Below are 19,737 nucleotides of genomic sequence, written 5' to 3' on the forward strand. Positions count from 1 at the left end.
TACAATTGTATACTGCATGTTTATTACTGGACCAGTACGAGCAGTCAACATGCACAGACTGATACTGCACGTTCAATAGGCATAACATTATGTAATCGTATGCACAACTGCTTGCTTAACAAACATAATATTATTATTTAACCGCACGCATAACCAACTAATGCAAGAACAGCCTACAACCATATGTACAACCTGTTAGTGCATGACCTGTACAATTAATGCATGAATAATTACTATATGTTACTACATGACCGGTACTACAGGCACAACCAGCCACAACTGTCTTCCCCACAGACTCTACTGTATGATTATCCTACTATTCATAGTTAAGATCTCGCTACCCCTCACCGTAAGTTCCTCCCATACCCAACCCGCTCTCACAATTCAACTCAGTCCCCTCACCCAACTTACTCGTCTACAAAACCAGTTTCACCCCACCACTACCTCTCTAGTATCTGCTGACCCAGCCACACCCAGCCAGGCAATAGTCCTCACTTATCACAACCCGAACCACTCACCTTACCACACAACATGGCAAGCTGCAACAAACAACAACTACTCCTAGGGATTCTATACCTATGCCTATTAAGCTCTAAATGCTGGGGCAATGAAGACAACCTCCCCCAACCTATGCACACCTACCCCATCTCCTGGCTCAGACCAATCGAACTAACTAAGCCCTCCAACCCTCTCCAACTCCTACAAAACCAACCAAAACAAGACCTTCATCAAATCACAGTACTAAACACCACCCGCAAACACCGCAAACCACACAAGAACAAGCTCTGCAACAGAAACATAAAAAAGATAACATTTTCGGAAATCCCTACAGCTAACAGTTACGAAAACATTAAGGGATATTACCTAAACACCCGTTCTGTGAGAAACAAAGCCCACATAATAAATGATTGGATACTACAAACAAAACCCGATCTCCTGTTTCTGACAGAAACATGGATGATCTCTGACACCGACACTATCATGAGAGAATTTCTACCTCAGGGATATAAAATTATCCCACTATCAAGAAACTGGAAAAAAGGAGGAGGACTAGCGATCATCCTAAAAGATCACTACAATTACACCATGACCGACTCCAAATCTTCAGATAACCTCGAAATACTAACTTGCATAATCACTAACGCACAGTTAGAAGAATCATTAACCACAACTCTATTTTACATCCCACCCAAAAAATGGTCAAGCGCAAAAGAGGAATTCGCTGAATTCCTTACTTTATCTAACCTAAAAGGCTCATACAACCTGCTTCTGGGTGACATAAACACTCACCTAGAACAAAAGACAAAACCAGAAATAACTGAAATTGCCAACCTCCTTATGTCACTGGACTTTCCAAACCCAGACACAGAAATAACCCACGAAAAAGGACACAAACTAGATCTAATCACCTTCTCCCACAAAGAAATACTAACCCCCAAAATACAATACCACTCAGGTCCCTGGGAAAAATGTATCTGGTCAGACCATTTCATTGGCAAGTTCAATCTACATTGGCAGAAACAGAATACACATCAAAAACACAAAAACGCAAATTTGAACACAGTAACCACCCGTGGCATTATTAACCCAACCGAATTCTGGACCCATTACGAGTTACAACCCATAAACAATGAAATTCAAGACTTCCCCGCATCATGGGAAATCTACAGCAAAGAACTCTTAGACCTAATAGCACCATATAAAACATACAAAAAGAAAAATAGACCACCAAACGAATGGTTTGACTGTGAACTTCTAACCACCAAACAGGAACTAAGAAAATTGGAGAGAATCTGGCAAAAAACAAACAATGACTCAGACAAGACAAACTGGAAACAAAAAATGAAAATATACAAAAATCTGATCAAAGAAAAACGCACTAAGCATTATGCAAATAAAATCGGTACATCAAAAATAAACAGCAAAGAATTATTCAAATTAGTAAAAACTATAACCGATACAACACAAATACTGAAAAAGGATACTGAGCAAACTCCATCAGCACAAACCCTAGCCAATTTCTTTCAAAACAAAATCACCGAATTAAGAGCAACTCTACCCACATCCACAGCAAATGCTCTCCAATTCCTGGATCCCCATGACCAAGACACCAGAGTAGACATGTTATGGGACCACCTCGAATACCCAAACTGGCAGCAATTCCTAAATTTATTTAACAAGTACACCAAATCTAACTGCCTACTTGATACATGTCCCTCTAAAATCATGTCAACTGCCCCCCTAGAATTTAAAAAGGAACTTTTCACATGGCTAACATTCGCCCTTGCAAACGGAATACTAAACAAAAAAATGGGACATATACTAATCACTCCAATCCCCAAAGATCAGAAAGCCTCCCCAGCACTGACATCCAATTTCAGACCCATAGCAAGCATTCCCCTCTTCACAAAGATACAGGAAGGATTGGTCAACCTTCAACTAGTCAATTACCTAGACAAATTCAACCTCCTTAACGATCATCAATCAGGATTCAGAAAAGGATACAACACAGAAACTGTCCTAGCCTCCTTGCTGAACCACCTTTATGATCTCTTTAGCAAGGGCAAAAGCGCACTGATCCTACAATTAGATCTCAGCAGCGCGTTCGACTTGGTAGACCACGAAATCATGCTACTGTGCCTTGAAGCAATGGGAATCTCGGGAAAGGCAAAGAAATGGTTCCAAGAGTTCCTAACAAATAGATCCTACCGAGTAATCAGCAATGGAAACTACTCTAAACCATGGAAAAACCCTTCAGGCGTACCTCAAGGTTCCCCCCTATCCCCCACACTTTTCAATATCTATATCGCCTCCTTAGGTCACCTACTACAAAAACTAAATTTAATATACTACATTTATGCGGATGACATATCCATCCTCATACCCTTAAACGACATCACAAAAGAAATTATAGATAATCTCTCAAACACAATGACCGAAATCGATAAATGGACCACTAATTTCAAACTAAAACTAAACGCAGAAAAAACAAAAGTCTTTCTGGCTAGTCCCAATGACAAAATTACGAGAACATCGATAAAAATAAATAATCACGAATACGCAATTTCCAAAAACATAAAAATACTAGGCATCACTCTTGACACTCACCTAACTATGACCGACCACACAAACTCACTAGTGAAAAAATGCTTTTACACACTATGGAAACTAAGAACCATAAAAAAATACTTTGACCCTTCTTCATTCAGGTTGCTGGTACAGGCACTGATCCTATCCCTCCTTGACTACTGCAACATCATCTACCTAGGCATCCCACAAAAAACAATAATAAAACTGAGACTAATACAAAACACCGCCGTTCGCCTAATTTTTGGGCTAAGAAAAAACGATCACATCAGCCCCTACTACAAAAAACTACACTGGCTTCCAATAGAAGCGCGAATTCTATTCAAATTCGCTTGCACCTGTTTCAAACAAGCCTGGGGACTAGCACCTTCATACCTACAAACTCACTTCACCCTATACAACCCCACAAGAACGACCAGAAACAAAAACATCTTTGCATACCCAAAGATTACAGGCTGCAGATACAAATCCTTCTTGGACAGAACCTTCCAGTTCCAAGCGAACAGACAGCAAACCTGGCTGAAAAACCACATAAACGAACCAAACATGACTTATAATACTTTCCGCAAATCGATCAAAACCACCCTATTCGCTAAATTCATCGGCTAAAACGGTCCCCTCCCCACTAAGACCTCTCTCACGGATGTTCTAAATCTTTCAGACACTCATTACCCTTAGATCTCCAATTAATATGTAAGTTACCATTTAGACTATTGTACTACATCTAGTCTCTTTATTCGGTACTGTATTTAAACTTATTGTATGTTTTGAATTTGGACTCACTCTACTGTATTATATGTGAATTTATTGTATTGTATTAGTATTGTACTGTACTTGTTATTCGCTGAATGTCCAGCCTTCTTACAATGTAAACCGCCTAGAAGTCGCCTGACTATGGCGGTATAGAAAAATAAAGTTATTATTATTATAAAGTTATTATTACACAAGCAGCGCTGTTACAAACATATTCTGTAGGTCAATGCTAAGGATAACAAAGTTTCCTTCCTTGGACCAGAAGGAGATAAACCACTGGAAGAGATCCCAAAACAACACCCAAAGACCCACTCAGTGTGTGAACCAATTGAGTGGAGTGGACTAATTGGGGGGTGGAAATGGGCCCGGAGTTTGCTCAGCAGAATTTCCCAGACCACCTCTTCCTCTCAACACATTGACACGCTGCCACCATCACCACTAGGAACACCTCACTGGGTAGGCCAGCTATGCTATAAACTTTATAAAACACATTATTATATTTTCTTATAAAGCACATATTTTAACTGAACTCTCTGACATCCTCAGCCTTTCCATTCACAAAAATAGAAGGAAGAATAGTTCCCATTTCTTGCTGTCTCATGTCCCCGGCCTATACAATATTTTTTTTCTGCAGACCCTTCAAAAGTCTGACCAAATCCTCGTTTCACTTGCATTATAAAGTACCGAGGATGCCATCTCTCCCCAATCCCAGGTCCTAAAGTCTAAGACAGTAGCGCAAACTAATGCTGCCAGATACAGGAAAAAAATTTTTGATTCGATTCAGCCCTATTGAATTGGTTTTTCAATTCGATTTTCCTGCCCAGTTGGGTGATTTTTTTCAAAACTCCTGGTGGGTTTTATAGCTTTTTCACCCCCTTTGGCTTCTCCTAACCACACTGGCGCTGTGGTGTAAATAAAATAAAGAAACAAAAAGGACTTTTCCTCTCTCTGTTAAATCCTAGCTCACGTTTGCAGTCCAACACCAGCTCTGGCAGGATACACATTTCAAATCTGACATATTATAATCACAAAACAGAAAATAAAATTAATTTTTCTACCTTTTGTTGTCTGGTTATATTTCAAATCTTGTTGGTCCAATGCTCTGGTTTTCTTCTGATAACTTGCTTGCCAGGGTCTCCTTCTTTCTGCATGCTAACCATCCATCTGCCAACTCTGTCCTCCCTTTCCATTTCCCTTCCCTTCCCAGGAAGTCTGGTATCTTTCCTTTTTTTCATCTCCCTCCACAGATCCACCTTTTCTTAAATACCCTTTCATCCGGCATCTCTCCCTCCTTCCCCACCATCCCAGAGTCCACCACCTCTCCCTTTCTTTTCCTAATTACCCTCCTATCCAGTATCTCTATCCCTCCTCCACACCATCCCTTGTGTCCAATTTCTCTCCCTTTCTGTTCCTTCCCTCCCTAAATCCCATGGTCCATCATCTCTCTCCCTCTCCTCTATTTTCAGACCCATTATTTCTTTCCCCCCCCCAAAGTTTGGCATATGCACATCTTTTTGAACACCCCCTTCCCTCCGTGTACTTCTAAATCATGGTCCCCCCCAAAGGCCTGTCCCCCCTTAAAGGTCTGCCTGTCCCCCCTTGAAGGCCTGCACCCCCCGAAGGCCTGCACCCCCCCGAAGGCCTGTCCCCCACTTGAAGGCCTGTCCCACCCCCTTGTAGCTTCTCCCCCCCCCTTGTAGGCCTGTCCCCCCTTGAAGGCCTGCCTGCCTTTTCCCCCCTTGAAGGCCTGTCCCCCCTTGAAGGCCTGCACCCCCCAAGGCCTGCACCCCCCCCAAGGCCTGCACTCCCTTGAAGGTCTGCACCCCCCCGAAGGCCTGTCCCCTCCTTGTAGGCCTGTCCCCCCCTTGTAGGCCTGTCCCCCCTTGAAGGCCTGCCTGCCTTTCTCCCCCTTGAAGGCCTGCACCCCCCCTTGAAGGCCTGCACCCCCCCTTGAAGGCCTGCACTCCCTTGAAGGTCTGCACCCCCCCCGAAGGCCTGTCCCACCCCCTTGTAGGCCTGTCCCACCCTTGTAGGCCTGTCCCCCCCCTTGAAGGCCTGCCTGCCTTTCCCCCCTTGAAGGCCTGCCTGCCTTTCCCCCCTTGAAGGCCTGTCCCCCCCCCTTGAAGGCCTGCACCCCCTTGAAGGTCTGCACCCCCCCCAAAGGCCTGCACCCCCCCTGAAGGCCTGCCTGAACCCCTTGAAGGTCTGCACCCCCCCGAAGGCCTGTCCCGCCTTGAAGGCCTGCTTGCCTGTCACCCCCTCCCCCTTGAAAGCCTGCCTGCCTGCCCGCCCGCCCCACCCTGAAGGCCTGATGCCCCGACCCACCCCGAAGGACCGCTCGCCCCCCTGGCCTCCCCGCACCACCTATGAAGCAGCCGCAGCAGGATCGCGAAGTCAGCGTCAGTGATCCCTGCGCTGCTTCCTGCGCCACGGTCCCGCCGCTCCTCTGACGTCAGAGGAGGGGCGGGATCGCAGCGCAGGGATCGCTGACGCTGACTTCGCGATCCTGCTGCGGGCTGCTTCACAGGTGGTGTAGGAAGGTCAGTGGGGCGAGCGGTCCTTCGGGGGTGGTGGGGGGGGGGACTGAACGGCAAGGCCGGGAGCACCCCCTTAGGGCTGGCACCCGGGGCGCACCGCCCCCCCCGCCCCTCCCTTGGTACGCCACTGCGCCGGCCCGTAATTACATTTCGCTGAAACACCACCAGTGCTATTCTGAGGGCCCCCGATGCAATTTTTGTGGCAATTGAGGCAGAAGACGCAAGAAGGGCTTCTCCTGAGGTGGAAGGCACCGCATCTGTGCACACCTTGCCCCCTCGCGGGCTGCGGTGCACATGGAACACAGCTGCCAATCCGACAGCCATCCATTGCAAATGAGGCATGAATCCATGTCATCCTGTCCTGAGGCCAGCTGAGAAATTTGGAGCGAAAATGAAGCTAAGTGCAAAAAATATACTTTTATTTCGTCTATTTATTTGTTAAATTTCAAATAATTCCAAGTGTATATATATCTTGTACAGATAGCATATGTGATTAACGGATAATAATAATAATAAAGATTATTACAATCAAATTCAAAGGAAAAATAGCAAAAACGAAAGAAATTAGCTTAGTTACATACATTAAACTAGTTAAATCCAAGATGGCCGCCGTGGGTGCCAATTTTGCCCTAAAACAGCCTGGGAAAATAACAGGAACCCCTGGAAAATGGAACTTTTATGATTTTTCAGGTGGGGTGGGGCATGCAGGGAAACCTCCCAAAAACCCCTTTTGAGGACCCCCCCAAAACTGCCAAACCAGGCAAGCAAGCTGTTACTCATTGTTCTATGGTACTGCATGGGAGAAATGGCAGGCAATGCTGATACAGCATGTAGGGAGATCTAAAGCCTCAGGAAGCTGGAAAGCTGGATTTCAAGTCTTCTAACTGCCCCACCGGTCCGACCACCATGGCCAATGATCTCCCCTCCACCTTCGGACCATTTGGCGGAGGTACAGAGTCTGGCCCCAATCCGGGTCATGCCTCCACAGAACTGCATAGCCTACACTCCACCCACTAGCGGACAAACCTGGGGTGAGCTAGCTCCCAATCCCAGAGCCCCGATTTGGCATGCAGGCCATCCGGGGGGCTTACTGCAGGAGCAGGGAACCTCCCTGAGGCAGACTTTCTCCAAGAGTCTGAGATTTCCCGCCGCAAGAATGTCTCCATAGGGAACCTCCACTGCACAAGGGAAAAATCCGCAAGAAATTATCCAAAATAAAGTACTGAAAATTTAGAAATGAAACATGAGCAGGAGATAAGCTCCTACAGTCTGGCATGTAGGAATACAAAACTGAGGTCCAAGGAGCATGCTCTAGGGTATGATAGCAGAGGGAGGAGTCAAGACTTCTATCAATTGAAGTTTTCTACAGCTCCTGGCAGGCCAGGATAGACAATATCCATCCATCCCGGAATAAAGTAGGATTGTACAAGAATGAAAAGTTTTTCACTGTCTAGTGATGGTTAAACACAGAGGTCATGAGGAGAACTTTTGATGGGAAATGAAAATACCATTTACCTCAACATGGAATAAAGAAAAACATACTTACTGGCATGAAGTCATACAGTCATACAGGAGGTTTAATTAGACTAGGAAGCATAACTTCACTGCACTACTATGGCTGCCATACAGGACAGGAGTGGCACTGGGAAGGGACCTGACACCATTGGATGTCACCCAACGGGATTGGGGTATCCAGCACCACCGGATATCATCTCGACTCAGACATCTAGAGACTAAGCACAAGGCGACCAGCAGTAACCCCCTGCTCAACTGGTACCCAAACAGGTATACGAGCTAACAATAAGCACTAAAAGAAGCTGCATGTTTGTCCACCATCTGCTAGGACAGAGAAAACTATTGGGTATTCCATGCTGCATGATGACCTTAAGGGGCAACTTAGAGCTACTTTGTTTCTCCGTCTCCTCCTTTTGATGGATGGACCTAACCTATATATTCTGGGCTAGTCTGGTATGAATAAGGTGACAATACGTCCCATTTCGAATGGGACCGTCCCATTTTTAGATCCCCTGTCCCGTTGTACACACACACAGCTTTGGGACGCCAAAATGTCCCATTTTCATGGACAGCATCCCAAAGCTGTGTGCGGGGACAACGGAACAGGCGATCACTTCCTTTCCCTCCCTGCTGCGCCAAAGCTAGCCTCCCTCCAGCACCCGATTCAAATCCCCTCCCCCCGGGTCTGCCACTGCTTACCAGCCTCCCTCCAGCGTAGATTCAAACCCCCCCCCTCCCTCCAGTCTGCCGCCGGCGCTGCTTGCCGCCCAAAAGCCTTCTTTCCGACATCAATTCTGACGTTGTAGAGGAAGTTCTGGACCAGCCAGGCAGCGATTGGTTGGCCTGGAACTTCCTCTCCGACGTCAGAATTGACATGGGGGGGTGGGGGGGGGAGACTTGTAGGTCTGGCGCTTGTGCAGTACAGTCGCTGCATGTGCCTTTATGTTGCTGGGTCAGAGAAGAAGGGTGCGTGGGGGCAGGGGAAGCAGGGTGGCTTGGCTTGTCGGGGGCAGGAGAAGCAGGGTGGCTTTGATTGTTGGGGGCAGGGAAGGCAGGAGAAGTAGGCTGCATCGGGGAAGCAGGGTGGCATGGGGAGGGCAGGGAGAGAGAAAGAAAGAGAAAGAAATGATGCACAATCAGAAGGAAGTGCAACCAGAGACTCATGAAATCACAAGATAACAAAGGTAGGAACAATGATTTTATTTTAAATTTAGTGATCAAAATGTGCCACTTTTGAGAATTTATATCTGCTGTCTATATTTTGTACTATATTTAATGGGATCTGGGTGGGAGGGGGGATGGATCTGGGGGTCCTGTCCTGTTTTGAGGAAAAAAATAAATGGTCACATTAGGTATGAATAAAAATGAACGGACATTTATAGAGACAAAAATGGGCTATGGGAATGTGGAGAGAACAAAGTAATTGATAGTGTGTGGTACAGTGGTTAGAGCTACAGCCTCAGCACGCTGGAGTTGTGGGTTCAAATCCCACACTGCTCCTTGTGACACTGGGCAAGTCACTTAATCCCCCCAGTGCCCAAGGTACATTAGATAGAATGTGAGCCCCCCGGGACAGATAGGGAAAAATGCTTGAGTAAAAAATAAATGCCATGGCATTACCTGGAGGATAGTGGATGTGTTTGGGGTAGGGAGTGAGTAGTAGCTGGGGACACAAAGGGAAAAGAACTTATGCAGGAAAGGAGCTGGGGTCAAAAGAGTAAGGGGACATTGTGGGAGGGGAGATGTCCTGGGGAAGACTGAATAAAGGCAAGGGCAAAGAAGAACTGGGAGAGGCAAACACAAGATGGATGTGCATATGGAGGGGGGGGGAGGGGAAGAATGGGCTGCAAGATTTGGCAGCTGGAAGAAGTCACCATTATGGTTTCAGTTCAGAAAACTTATGTATGCAAAATTATGCACAAAATCAACTTTGTACATTAAACCTGTGAATTAATTCATTAATCAAATTTTACATGCATTAATTTATTGGGGGGAGGTAGAGCCCAGAGAAACTGTTTTTATGCCAGCTCCCTTTCAATGTTTTTATGCAGTTCTGGTCTCCCATCTCAAAAGATACATCACAGCTAGGATGTTTTGGGTAAATCGATATGAAGACAAGCTCTACCTACTGGCTTCAAGTCAGGTAATGGACCAAGTATTCTCCCGCCATCTCCTTGTGACAAGCTAATATAGCAAGGTTCAAAAGAGAATCCTGAAGGAAAAGTCCATAGAGAAATTACTAGCTAAATGGACTTTTGCAAAGTCATTACTTATCCTTGTAAATGAGCCGTAAGAAATAAATCTACTTTTTGAGATCTGCCAGATACTTGTGACTCAAACTGGTCATAGTCACCTGACTCAGCATAGGTTATGCTATGTTATTATATTCTTGTCTAATTGTCACTAGGAATGAAGCATGAAGGAAAAAATTTTTTTAAAAAAAACTTTTACTTTGGTGAACTGAGACCGTAAACGATTCTACAATTCATGGATGTGACAAGACCAGCAGGACTTTTGTGCATTGCCACACAGAGCAGTTTGGTTCAACTTTGAAGTTAACCTTCTGCTCCTCAGACCAACAAAGATGTTGCAGTGGCAACATTCACAGTTTCTATGGAAAAGAAAGCCTCAACCATTGCTGAACAGTGCCACCTAGAAGACAGACAGACAAGGGTCCATGTTAGCACGGTTCTGGAGAGAGAGCGGCAATCTGTGTCACCTGGCCAAGGATGTCACTGCAATGGCTGGTATGAATTGGCAAAGGGATATAAAAGTTTTGTGGGCAAAAGTAATATTTCCAAGGCTGTATAAGATTCTGAACAATGATAGTCTATTACTGTTAACTGTTAAAGAAGCTAAATAGCAAACAGCTGAGTGCACAGAGACAACTAGATATCAGTGGGGATATGTCTATGTTACTCTGCTTCATGGTACAATATAACCTGATAATAAGAGGTATAAACTGGACTACAACACCTTTATGGTGCTACCAAACAAGGTGAAAAGTATTTAACAACAACAAAAAAGGCAACACACTTTACCTTCCAAAATCACAAAGTTTAAGGACAGCAGTATCAGGGTCCAGTAAGAGGTTCTGTGGTTTAATATCTCGATGGCAGATTCCAAAGGAATGGATGTAGGCTAAACTTCGAAACAGCTGATACATGTACAACTGAAACAAACAAAAACAATGATGAAAACTTCAAAGCAGTACGTGTGTTAGTCTGGAGCACTAAAAATGCAGAGGCTGGTGATGCCTTTTTAACTAATTTATTGAGGCATGAGCTTCCAAGGCAGAGTCCACTTTGTCAGATACATAAAAACAATGGCTATATAGTTTCCCATCAAAGAGAAAGGAATTAGGTAGCTCAGATCAATAGTGCTAAACAAGAACGCAAATAAGCTGTATTTAAAGTGACCCTTGTAATAAATCATTATGCACGCCTCTAGTTTATTACATCACAATGTAATTATATATATAAAAAAAAAAGGTGGGGAAGCCTACAGAGCAGTTTATGGAATATCTTCCAAATTCTGTTTCTGAATGTGTGTGTGGATATGATATCTGTTTTTTGTCTCTCTGACCAGAGGGGAGTGAGAAAGGACAGTTTCAATATTAATGCTTCCCAAAATTTCATTGATTTGGAAAGAATAAGTAAAGGAAAACCAATTGTGATAATATATCTAACCCTTAAGGGAGTAATTTTATAAGGCAGTGCCTAGTTTTAGGCACGAATGCCACACATCAATATTTTAGTCATTTACACATACAAATGGCAATATATGAGCATAAATGATCTCTTCTAAAATATTGACCAGCGTAAAAGTATGCTTTTTGATTGTAGAGTGCCTATTTCCATTCAATGTAGAAATAAGTTGAGTTTGGGCAGCATGGGTAGTGCACATTAGCGCATCAATTATAGAATACTATAATTTATGTGCATTGTAGACAGTCATTTACACCATCTATAGGGCTGGTGTAAGTGATCATATCTTAAACGAAGGTGTGTTTTCAGCCACTTAATAGTATTATATGACGAAAAGTAGGTGCCTATTTGTCTTTATGAAATAGGCTTGATATATTGAATACTTTTAAGCATTCCTTTACTTATTCTTTCCAAATCAATGAAATTTTGGGAAGCATTAATATTGAAACTGTCCTTTCTCACTCCCCTCTGGTCAGAGAGACAAAAAACAGATATCATATCCATATATCAAGCCTATTTCATAAAGTTTTAACACTTTACACTAATTACCCAGTTATAAAATTATCCTCCATGTCACTATTAACAGATTTTTAAAAATGCATTGTACATTTAAAACACAGGGTGCCAATGCAGTAATATAATGGGTATCGACATTTTTCTACACTACCAGATGGCAGTTCACATAGAAAAAAGTAGCAAACTACATAGCTCAGTCACTATGCCTCTCTGTATAAAGCAACCATGAAAGAAAAGTATAGGAGCAAGAGAACACCAAAGGAATAAAATGGCTGAAATACTTGGTAGAACCAGACCAAATCAGGATAATTCCATTCAAGGTATTATTATAGGACTCGGTATTGCCTGAATGAACAGCATACATTTCACTAAGCACAAATATATCATATGTCAAATACACTAAAAACCAATGCTGATGCCATGAAAGGAATTGGGATTGACAGGATGTGGCATCAGAAGGGAATGGATAAAGGTGTCATAGGTACTTACTAAAAGGCATACATGAAGATTTTGCATACTTCATACCAACAAGTAAATAGTAGAAATGTAGGCTCAGGACTTACAACAAGAATACACAAAGGAGGATTTATTGGAGCGAGTTGGGAAGAAAATCAGTAGGCAAGAATGCACAAGTTACAGAAATGTAAAGGCCAAATGGCCCATCTAGTCTGCCCATCAGCAGTACCGTATTTCACCAACAATAGGCTACCCCCACATGATAGGCAGCCCCATTCTATAAGCTGCAGAAAATGCTGATTTATGTTATAAAAAACTGTTACATAAGCCACCCCATTCTATAAGCCGAAGAGTTACTGGAGTAGCTGTACCTTTTTAATCATTCCCCCCCTTAAAAACCTCCTTTGCTGGACAGCTGCCAGCTGCCTCCTCCAATCTTGCAGCCAGCGGTGCAAGGCAGCAGCGATCTTTTCGGCATCCAGCCTGGCCCTGCGCCATTCAGGAAGCGGCGCAGGACCAGGCTGAATGCCAAAAAAAAATAGCTCCTGCCCTGCACCGCTGTCCGTGAGATTGTAAGAGGCAGCTGGCAGGAATCCAACGAGGGAGGCATTTAAAAAGATATTGGGGGGGTTGATTTACATGGGGGGGGGGGGTGATTTACAGGGATGATGTCTTTAGATAGGCCGCCTCATTTAAGCAAGCCGCACCCAGTACTCATGTTTGTAAAATCAATGCATAAGCCGTGATCTGAACATGGGGAAATACAGCAATCATTATCTCTTCCTCTAAGAGATCCCATATGCCTATCCCCATGCTTTCTTGAATTCAGAGACATTCTGTCTCCACCATTTCTTCCGGGAGACTGTTCCACGCATTTACCACCCTTTCTGTAAAAAAGTATTTCCTTCGATTACTCCTGAGCCTATCATCTCAACTTCATCCTATGCCCTCTTATTCCACAGTTTCCTTTCAAATGAAAGACTCAACTCGAGCGCATTTATACCATATAAGTATTTAAATGTCTCTATCATATCTCCCCTCTCCCGTCTTTCCTCTAAAGTATACATATTGAAATCTTTAAGTCTGTCCCCATAAGTCTTATGACAAAGACCATGCACCAGTTTTGAAGCTGTCCTCTGGAAGACTCTAGATCCTTTTCATATATTTTTGACGATGCAGTCTTCAGAATTGTACACAATATTCTAAATGAGGTCTCACCAGAGTCTTATACAGAGGCATCAATACCTCCATTTTCCTACTGGCCATACCTCTTTCTATGCACCCTAGCATCCTTCTAGCTTTCGCTGTCACCTTTTCAACCTGTTTGGCCACCTAAAGATCATCACATACAATCAAACCCAAGTCCCGCTCTTCTGTCATGCACATAAGTTCTTCACCCCCTAACCGCAATGATGGTATAGTCCAGTGGTAGGCAAACTCATTAGTCAAAAGAGCCAAAATCAGCTGTACAACGATTAAGATTTTTTTTTGAGAGCCATATCCCGTGCCCGCTTGTGCTACAACGGCTAAGTCAACCCGACTGACACCCCGCTCGCCCGCACATAGTCAAAATCGATTCGTGGCAAAGCTTAGAATATGACATGGGGAAAAAATTTGTCTCCGTCCCCGTGAGCTCAGTCCCCATCCCCACAAACCACCTGATCCCATCCACACAAGCCTCGAATAGTTTTATACTGAACTTATTAAAGTATAAAAAGAAACAATATTCTGTACAATTGTCAATTTATAAATCAGCATCTTCCCCCCACTCTCTCTTCCCCATTTCCCTTCAGCGTACATAAAAACAAGCAAGCAATTTTATATTATTTCCATTCTATTCATTCATAGAAATTAAAGTCTAAATAATGCCTGTCACATAATAAAACATGATTTTATAAAAATAATTCCCTGCACAGTCAAGCCTGCAAGGATTACTAGATGTCTTTCAGCAGCTCCCCTCCCTCCCTGCCTCTCCCTTACCTTCGTGGCCAAGTCATTTTGATCACTAAAATGAAAATAAAATCATTTTTCCTACCTTTGTTTGGTAATTTCATCAGTCTCTGGTCGCACTTTATTCTTCTGACTGTGCATCCAATATTTCTTCCCTTCTTTCAGCTTCCTCTCCTCCAGACCTCATTCCCTCCCCCAACTTTTTCTTTCTTTTACCCTGCCCCCTTCTTTCTGTATGTCTGTATTTCTCTCTCTCTCCATGCCCCCTTTCTGTCTCCCGTCTCCCTTCTTTCTTTTTTCTCCCTGACCTCCCCCAAGCCACCACCATTGGGGAACACCGCCGCCCGGGAATAGGCTGCCTCCATCGGGAAACAGGCCGCCGCTGAGTTCTGAGCTCTCCTTGCTTCCCTTCTCTGCGGGGCCGACCAACTCTCGCCACCCGACGTTAATTCTAACGTCAGAGAGGATGTTCCGGGCCAGCCAGGCAATGATTGGCTGGCCCAGAAAGTCCTCTCCGACATCAGAATTGCCGTCGGGTGGCGAGAGTTGGTCAGCCCAGCAGGGAAGGGAAGCAGGGAGAGCTCAGAACTCTGTGCCAACCTATTCCCCGGTGGTGGTGGCAGCCTGTTCCCCAATGACGGTGGCTTGGGGTAGGGCAGGGAGAAGGGAAGGGAAGCAGTTTGGGCACCCCAGCTCTAGATGAGCCGCACTCAAGTGGCTAAAGAGCCGCATGCGGTTTGTGAGCCGCAGTTTGCCGACCATTGGTATAGCCAATCCCCCAGAACACAAGAACTATACTTGGACATAGAAAATGAGCTGGAGGTAGATTATATTTGTTAAAATAGCTTGTTTGGTCACTAACAAAAATATATATAACAATGGTTATAGTCTGAAGTTCCTATAGTTACAGTGAAGAAATCAGATGAACATTATTATATTTGGAATAGATGACAGCATTGTCAGAGGAAGCGAATGATTTAAGTTTGTAACATGGGTCCCTTTCCTCAGAACAGTGACTGCGCTTGAGAGAGAAAAAAATTGTGCCCGATTGTGCAGGTTTATTTTCTCCTTTTAGGCATGCTTTAGCTACTTTCAGTTCTCAGCGTATAATGATTATTTATTTTGTTTTCCATCCTGTCCTCCCCAAAGAGTTCAGAACATACATAATACACAATTAAAAGGTTACAATTTGTCATAGTTATAGTACAAGTTTTTGTCCTAACTCGACACATATACATAATATACATTTTACAGGTTGCAATTTGCCATAGTTAATGTGCAAGTTTTTAAATACAAGTTTTTATCCTAACACGTCACATACTGAGGATGAAGTGGGAGTAGGAATGTCGTTTGGCAGTTTGCAGTTGAAGGACACAATCAGAGGGCACTTTGAGGCGTATGCCAATCTGGGAGCAGAGGGACCTGTTAGGCACCTACGGAGGAATCTTGGTTGTCATATAGCCCAGCGCCATGTCATGTAAGGATATGAATGCTAGCATCAGGCCCTTGAAGACACAATGTTTCGCTATGCGTAACCAGTGAGCCGAAGTTAGAGCCTGGGAGGCAGGATCATCGGTTGCGTTTTGTACACGTTGGAGACGTCATATGTTCTTCATCGCTAAATAGCACATTGCAGCAGTCCATGCGGAAGCAGACTAAGGCATAGAGTAACTGGGTGAAGTCAGATTCAGAAAAATAGTTACTTCTTATTCAGAGTTGTCAAAGATAGTAAAATGAGGAAGATACCACCTGAAAGATACGGTTGGAAAGTGACAGGTTGGAGTCAAGGAGTGTTCCTAGGCTGCGTGCTTGGTCTTTTGCAGTTATAGAGTCCCAGTTTAGCAAGGGACAAATGTAGTTGCAGTGCTCTTTGCAGATCCAAAGGAGTTCCATTTTGGAGGTGTTTAGTTGTAATTTGTTGACGGACATCCGGTTTTTAATTTCTAAGAGGGAGTTTAGGAGTTTTGTGAACTGGGCATTACGGGTTTCTCCTAGCGGTAGGTATAGTTGGATGTCATCTATATTTGGTATTTGTGGGCTATGTCTAGGACAGATCTAATGTAGAGATTGAATAATAAGGGAGATGTTACAGCCCCCCGCGGAACACAGTATTTGATCAGTTTCGATAGCGCATCGTTGAGCAGTATTGCTTTGGAATCTATTATTGAAGGAGGAGGTGAATCATCATAATGAAGTGTTTCGGATACCAATTTCAGACAGCCTTGCCATGAGGAGAGAATGGTCAATAGTGTTGAATGCCTTGCTGAGATCCAGTAGCACCAGAAAGCACAGTTACTTACCATAACAGTTGTTATCCAGGGACAGCAGGCAGCTATTCTTATAAGTGAGTGACGTGATCCAATGGAGCCCCGATGCGGATGTCTCACAAGCAGTCTTGCTTGAAGAAACTCGAAGTTTCGAGTCACCCGCACCGCGCATGCGCGACTGCCTGCTCGCCCAGCATAGGGCTCGTCTCCTCAGTTCAGATAGCTAGCAGAGAAGCCAACCCAGGGGAGGTGGCTGGGATGTGAGAATAGCTGCCTGCTGTCCCTGGATAACAACTGTTACGGTAAGTAACTGTGCTTTATCCCAGGACAAGCAGGCAGGTATTCTCACAAGTGGGTGACCTCCAAGCTAACCCAAGTGGGATGGTGGGAGAGTTGGCAACTTAGGAGAATAAATTTTGCAATACTGTTTGGCCAAACTGACCATCCTGTCTGGAGAAAGTATCCAGACAATAATGAGAAGTGAAGGTATGAACCGAGGACCAAGTGGCAGCTTTACAAATCTCCTCAATCGGTGTCGATCTGAGGAAAGCTACAGAGGCTGCCATCGCTCTGACCTTATGGGCTGTGACTTTACTGTGAAGGGGCAATCCAGCCTGAGCATAGCAGAAAGAGATGCAAGCAGCCATCCAGTTGGAGATGGTACGCTTAGAAATAGGATGTCCTAACCTGTTCGGATCAAAGGAGACAAAAAGTTGAGGAGCAGTTCTGTGCGGTTTGGTGCGTTCCAAATAGAAAGCCAAAGCACGTTTACAGTCCAGAGTATGAAGAGCTGATTCTCCAGGATGAGAATGAGGCTTTGGGAAGAACACTGGAAGAACAATGAATTGGTTGAGATGAAATTCCGAGACAACCTTAGGAAGGAACTTCGGATGAGTGCGAAGAACCACATTGTCATGATGGAACACTGTAAAAGGTGGATCCGCAACCAATGCTTGGAGCTCACTGACTCGACGAGCAGAAATGAGGCCAATGAGAAACACCACTTTCCAAGTGAGATACTTCAGATGAGCCTTGTCAATGGGTTCAAATGGAGGTTTCATAAGCTGAGAAAGAATAATATTGAGGTCCCAAACCACTGGAGGCGGTTTGAGAGGAGGATTGACGTGGAAAAGTCCTTTCATAAATCTGGAAACCACCGTATGAGCAGAGAGAGGTTTCCCTTGAAGAGGCTGATGGAAAGCAGCAATTGCACTAAGGTGGACTCATATTGAAGTAGACTTGAGGCCAGAATGAGAAAGGTGCAAAAGATAGTCCAAAACAGAAGATAAGGAGGAGTGTTGAGGCTCCTGATGATGAGAAAAACACCACGTAGAAAATCTAATCCATTTGTGGTGATAGCATTGTCTAGTAGCAGGCTTCCGTGAAGCTTCCAAAACATCGCTAACAGCTTGAGAAAACTGGAGAGGAGCTATGTTGAGAGGAACCAAGCAGGTGTAGAGACTGCAGGTTGGGATGAAGCAGAGATCCCTGATGCTGCGTAAGCAGCGAGGAAAAACTGGTAGAAGGTAAGGCTCCCTGCTGCTGAGTTGAAGTAGAATGGAGTACCAAGGTTGTCTGGGCCACCGGGGAGCAATCAGAATCATGGTGGCATGGTCGGACTTCAGCTTGACCAGTCTTTTGAATGAGAGGAAATGGAGGAAACGCATATAGAAAGAGATTCGTCCAGTCCAGAAGAAAAGCATCTGCCTCGAGGCAATGAGGAGTGTAGATCCTGGAGCAGAACTGAGGCAGTTTGAAGTTGTGGGGGGCTGCAAAGAGATCTATCTGAGGCATTCCCCACAGAGAGAAAATGTGATGAAGGGGCGTGGAATGGAGAGGCCATTCGTGAGGCTGCAGAAGAAGATGTCCGCTAAGGCATTGTCCGTCCCCTGAATGTAGACAGCGTTGAGGAAGGTGTTGTGACGATTTGCCCAATCCCAAACTTTCAGAGCTTCCTGACAGAGGGAGGCCGATTCCGTGCCTCCCTGTTTGTTGACATAATACATGGTGACTTGGTTGTCAGTGTGAATGAGGACTACACGGTCGTGAAGCAGATGTTGAAAAGCATTGAGAGCATTGAAAATCGCCCTGAGTTCCAGGAGATTGATGTGGCACTGGCGGTCTGTACTGGTCCAATAGCCTTGAGTGCAGAGACCATCCAGATGAGCCCTCCAAGCGTAAGTCGAAGAGTCGGTCATGAGAACCTTCTGATGGGGGGGCGTGTGAAACAGTAAGCCTCTGGATTGGAAGAGAGCATCCAACAGCGAAGTGACTGAGTCAGAGCAGGAGTGACCTGGATGTGTTGAGACAGAGGGTCGGAAACCTGCGTCCATCAAGATGCCAGGAACCACAGGAATTCGGAGGTGAAGTCTGGCAAAAGGAGTCACGTGTACTGTAGAGGCCATGTGGCCCAGAAGAACCATCATGTGTCTCACCGAGATGGACGGACGAGATGACACCGAATGACAAAGGTGGAGAAGAGCTTCCAGACACTGCTGAGGGAGGAACGCTCCAAGTTGGATAGTATCCAGAACAGCTCCGATGAATGTAAGAGTCTGAGAAGGGTGAAGATGGGATTTTGGAAAATTGATCTCGAATCCCAGACTCTGCAGGAACCAGATAGTCCGCTGGGTCGCCAGGACGACTCCCTGAGATGTGGAATCCTTGATGAGCCAGTCATCCAGGTAGGGAAACACCTGAAGACCATGATTCCCGAGTGCTGCGGCCACCACAACCAGGCACTTGGTGAAGACTCTGAGTGACGAGGCCAGGTCAAAAGGGAGAACCCTGTATTGAAAGTGCAGATTTCCCACCCAAAATCTGAGGTACTGATGGGAGGCCGGATGGATGGGAATGTGAGTGCAGGCCTCCTTGAGATCCAGAGAGCATAACCAGTCCTTCTGCTCAAGGAGGGGATACAGAGATGCCAGGGTGAGCATGCAAAACTTT

At 44.8% G+C, this 19,737-nt stretch overlaps 1 protein-coding gene across 4 annotated transcripts in view; it reads right to left on the reverse strand.

Moving 5' to 3' along the window:
• GSK3B (glycogen synthase kinase 3 beta) overlaps positions 1-19,737 on the reverse strand; it is a 431,638-nt gene that overhangs the window by 159,875 nt on the left and 252,026 nt on the right. For all 4 annotated transcript variants that reach the window (XM_033941322.1, XM_033941323.1, XM_033941324.1 and 1 more), the window contains exon 5: positions 10,934-11,064. In XM_033941322.1, the coding sequence (XP_033797213.1) occupies positions 10,934-11,064 (131 nt within the window). The remainder of the gene's footprint in view (positions 1-10,933; positions 11,065-19,737) is intronic.

Source organism: Geotrypetes seraphini, chromosome 4 (assembly GCF_902459505.1).
Source record: "Geotrypetes seraphini chromosome 4, aGeoSer1.1, whole genome shotgun sequence".
Taxonomy (NCBI): Eukaryota; Metazoa; Chordata; class Amphibia; order Gymnophiona; family Dermophiidae; genus Geotrypetes; species Geotrypetes seraphini.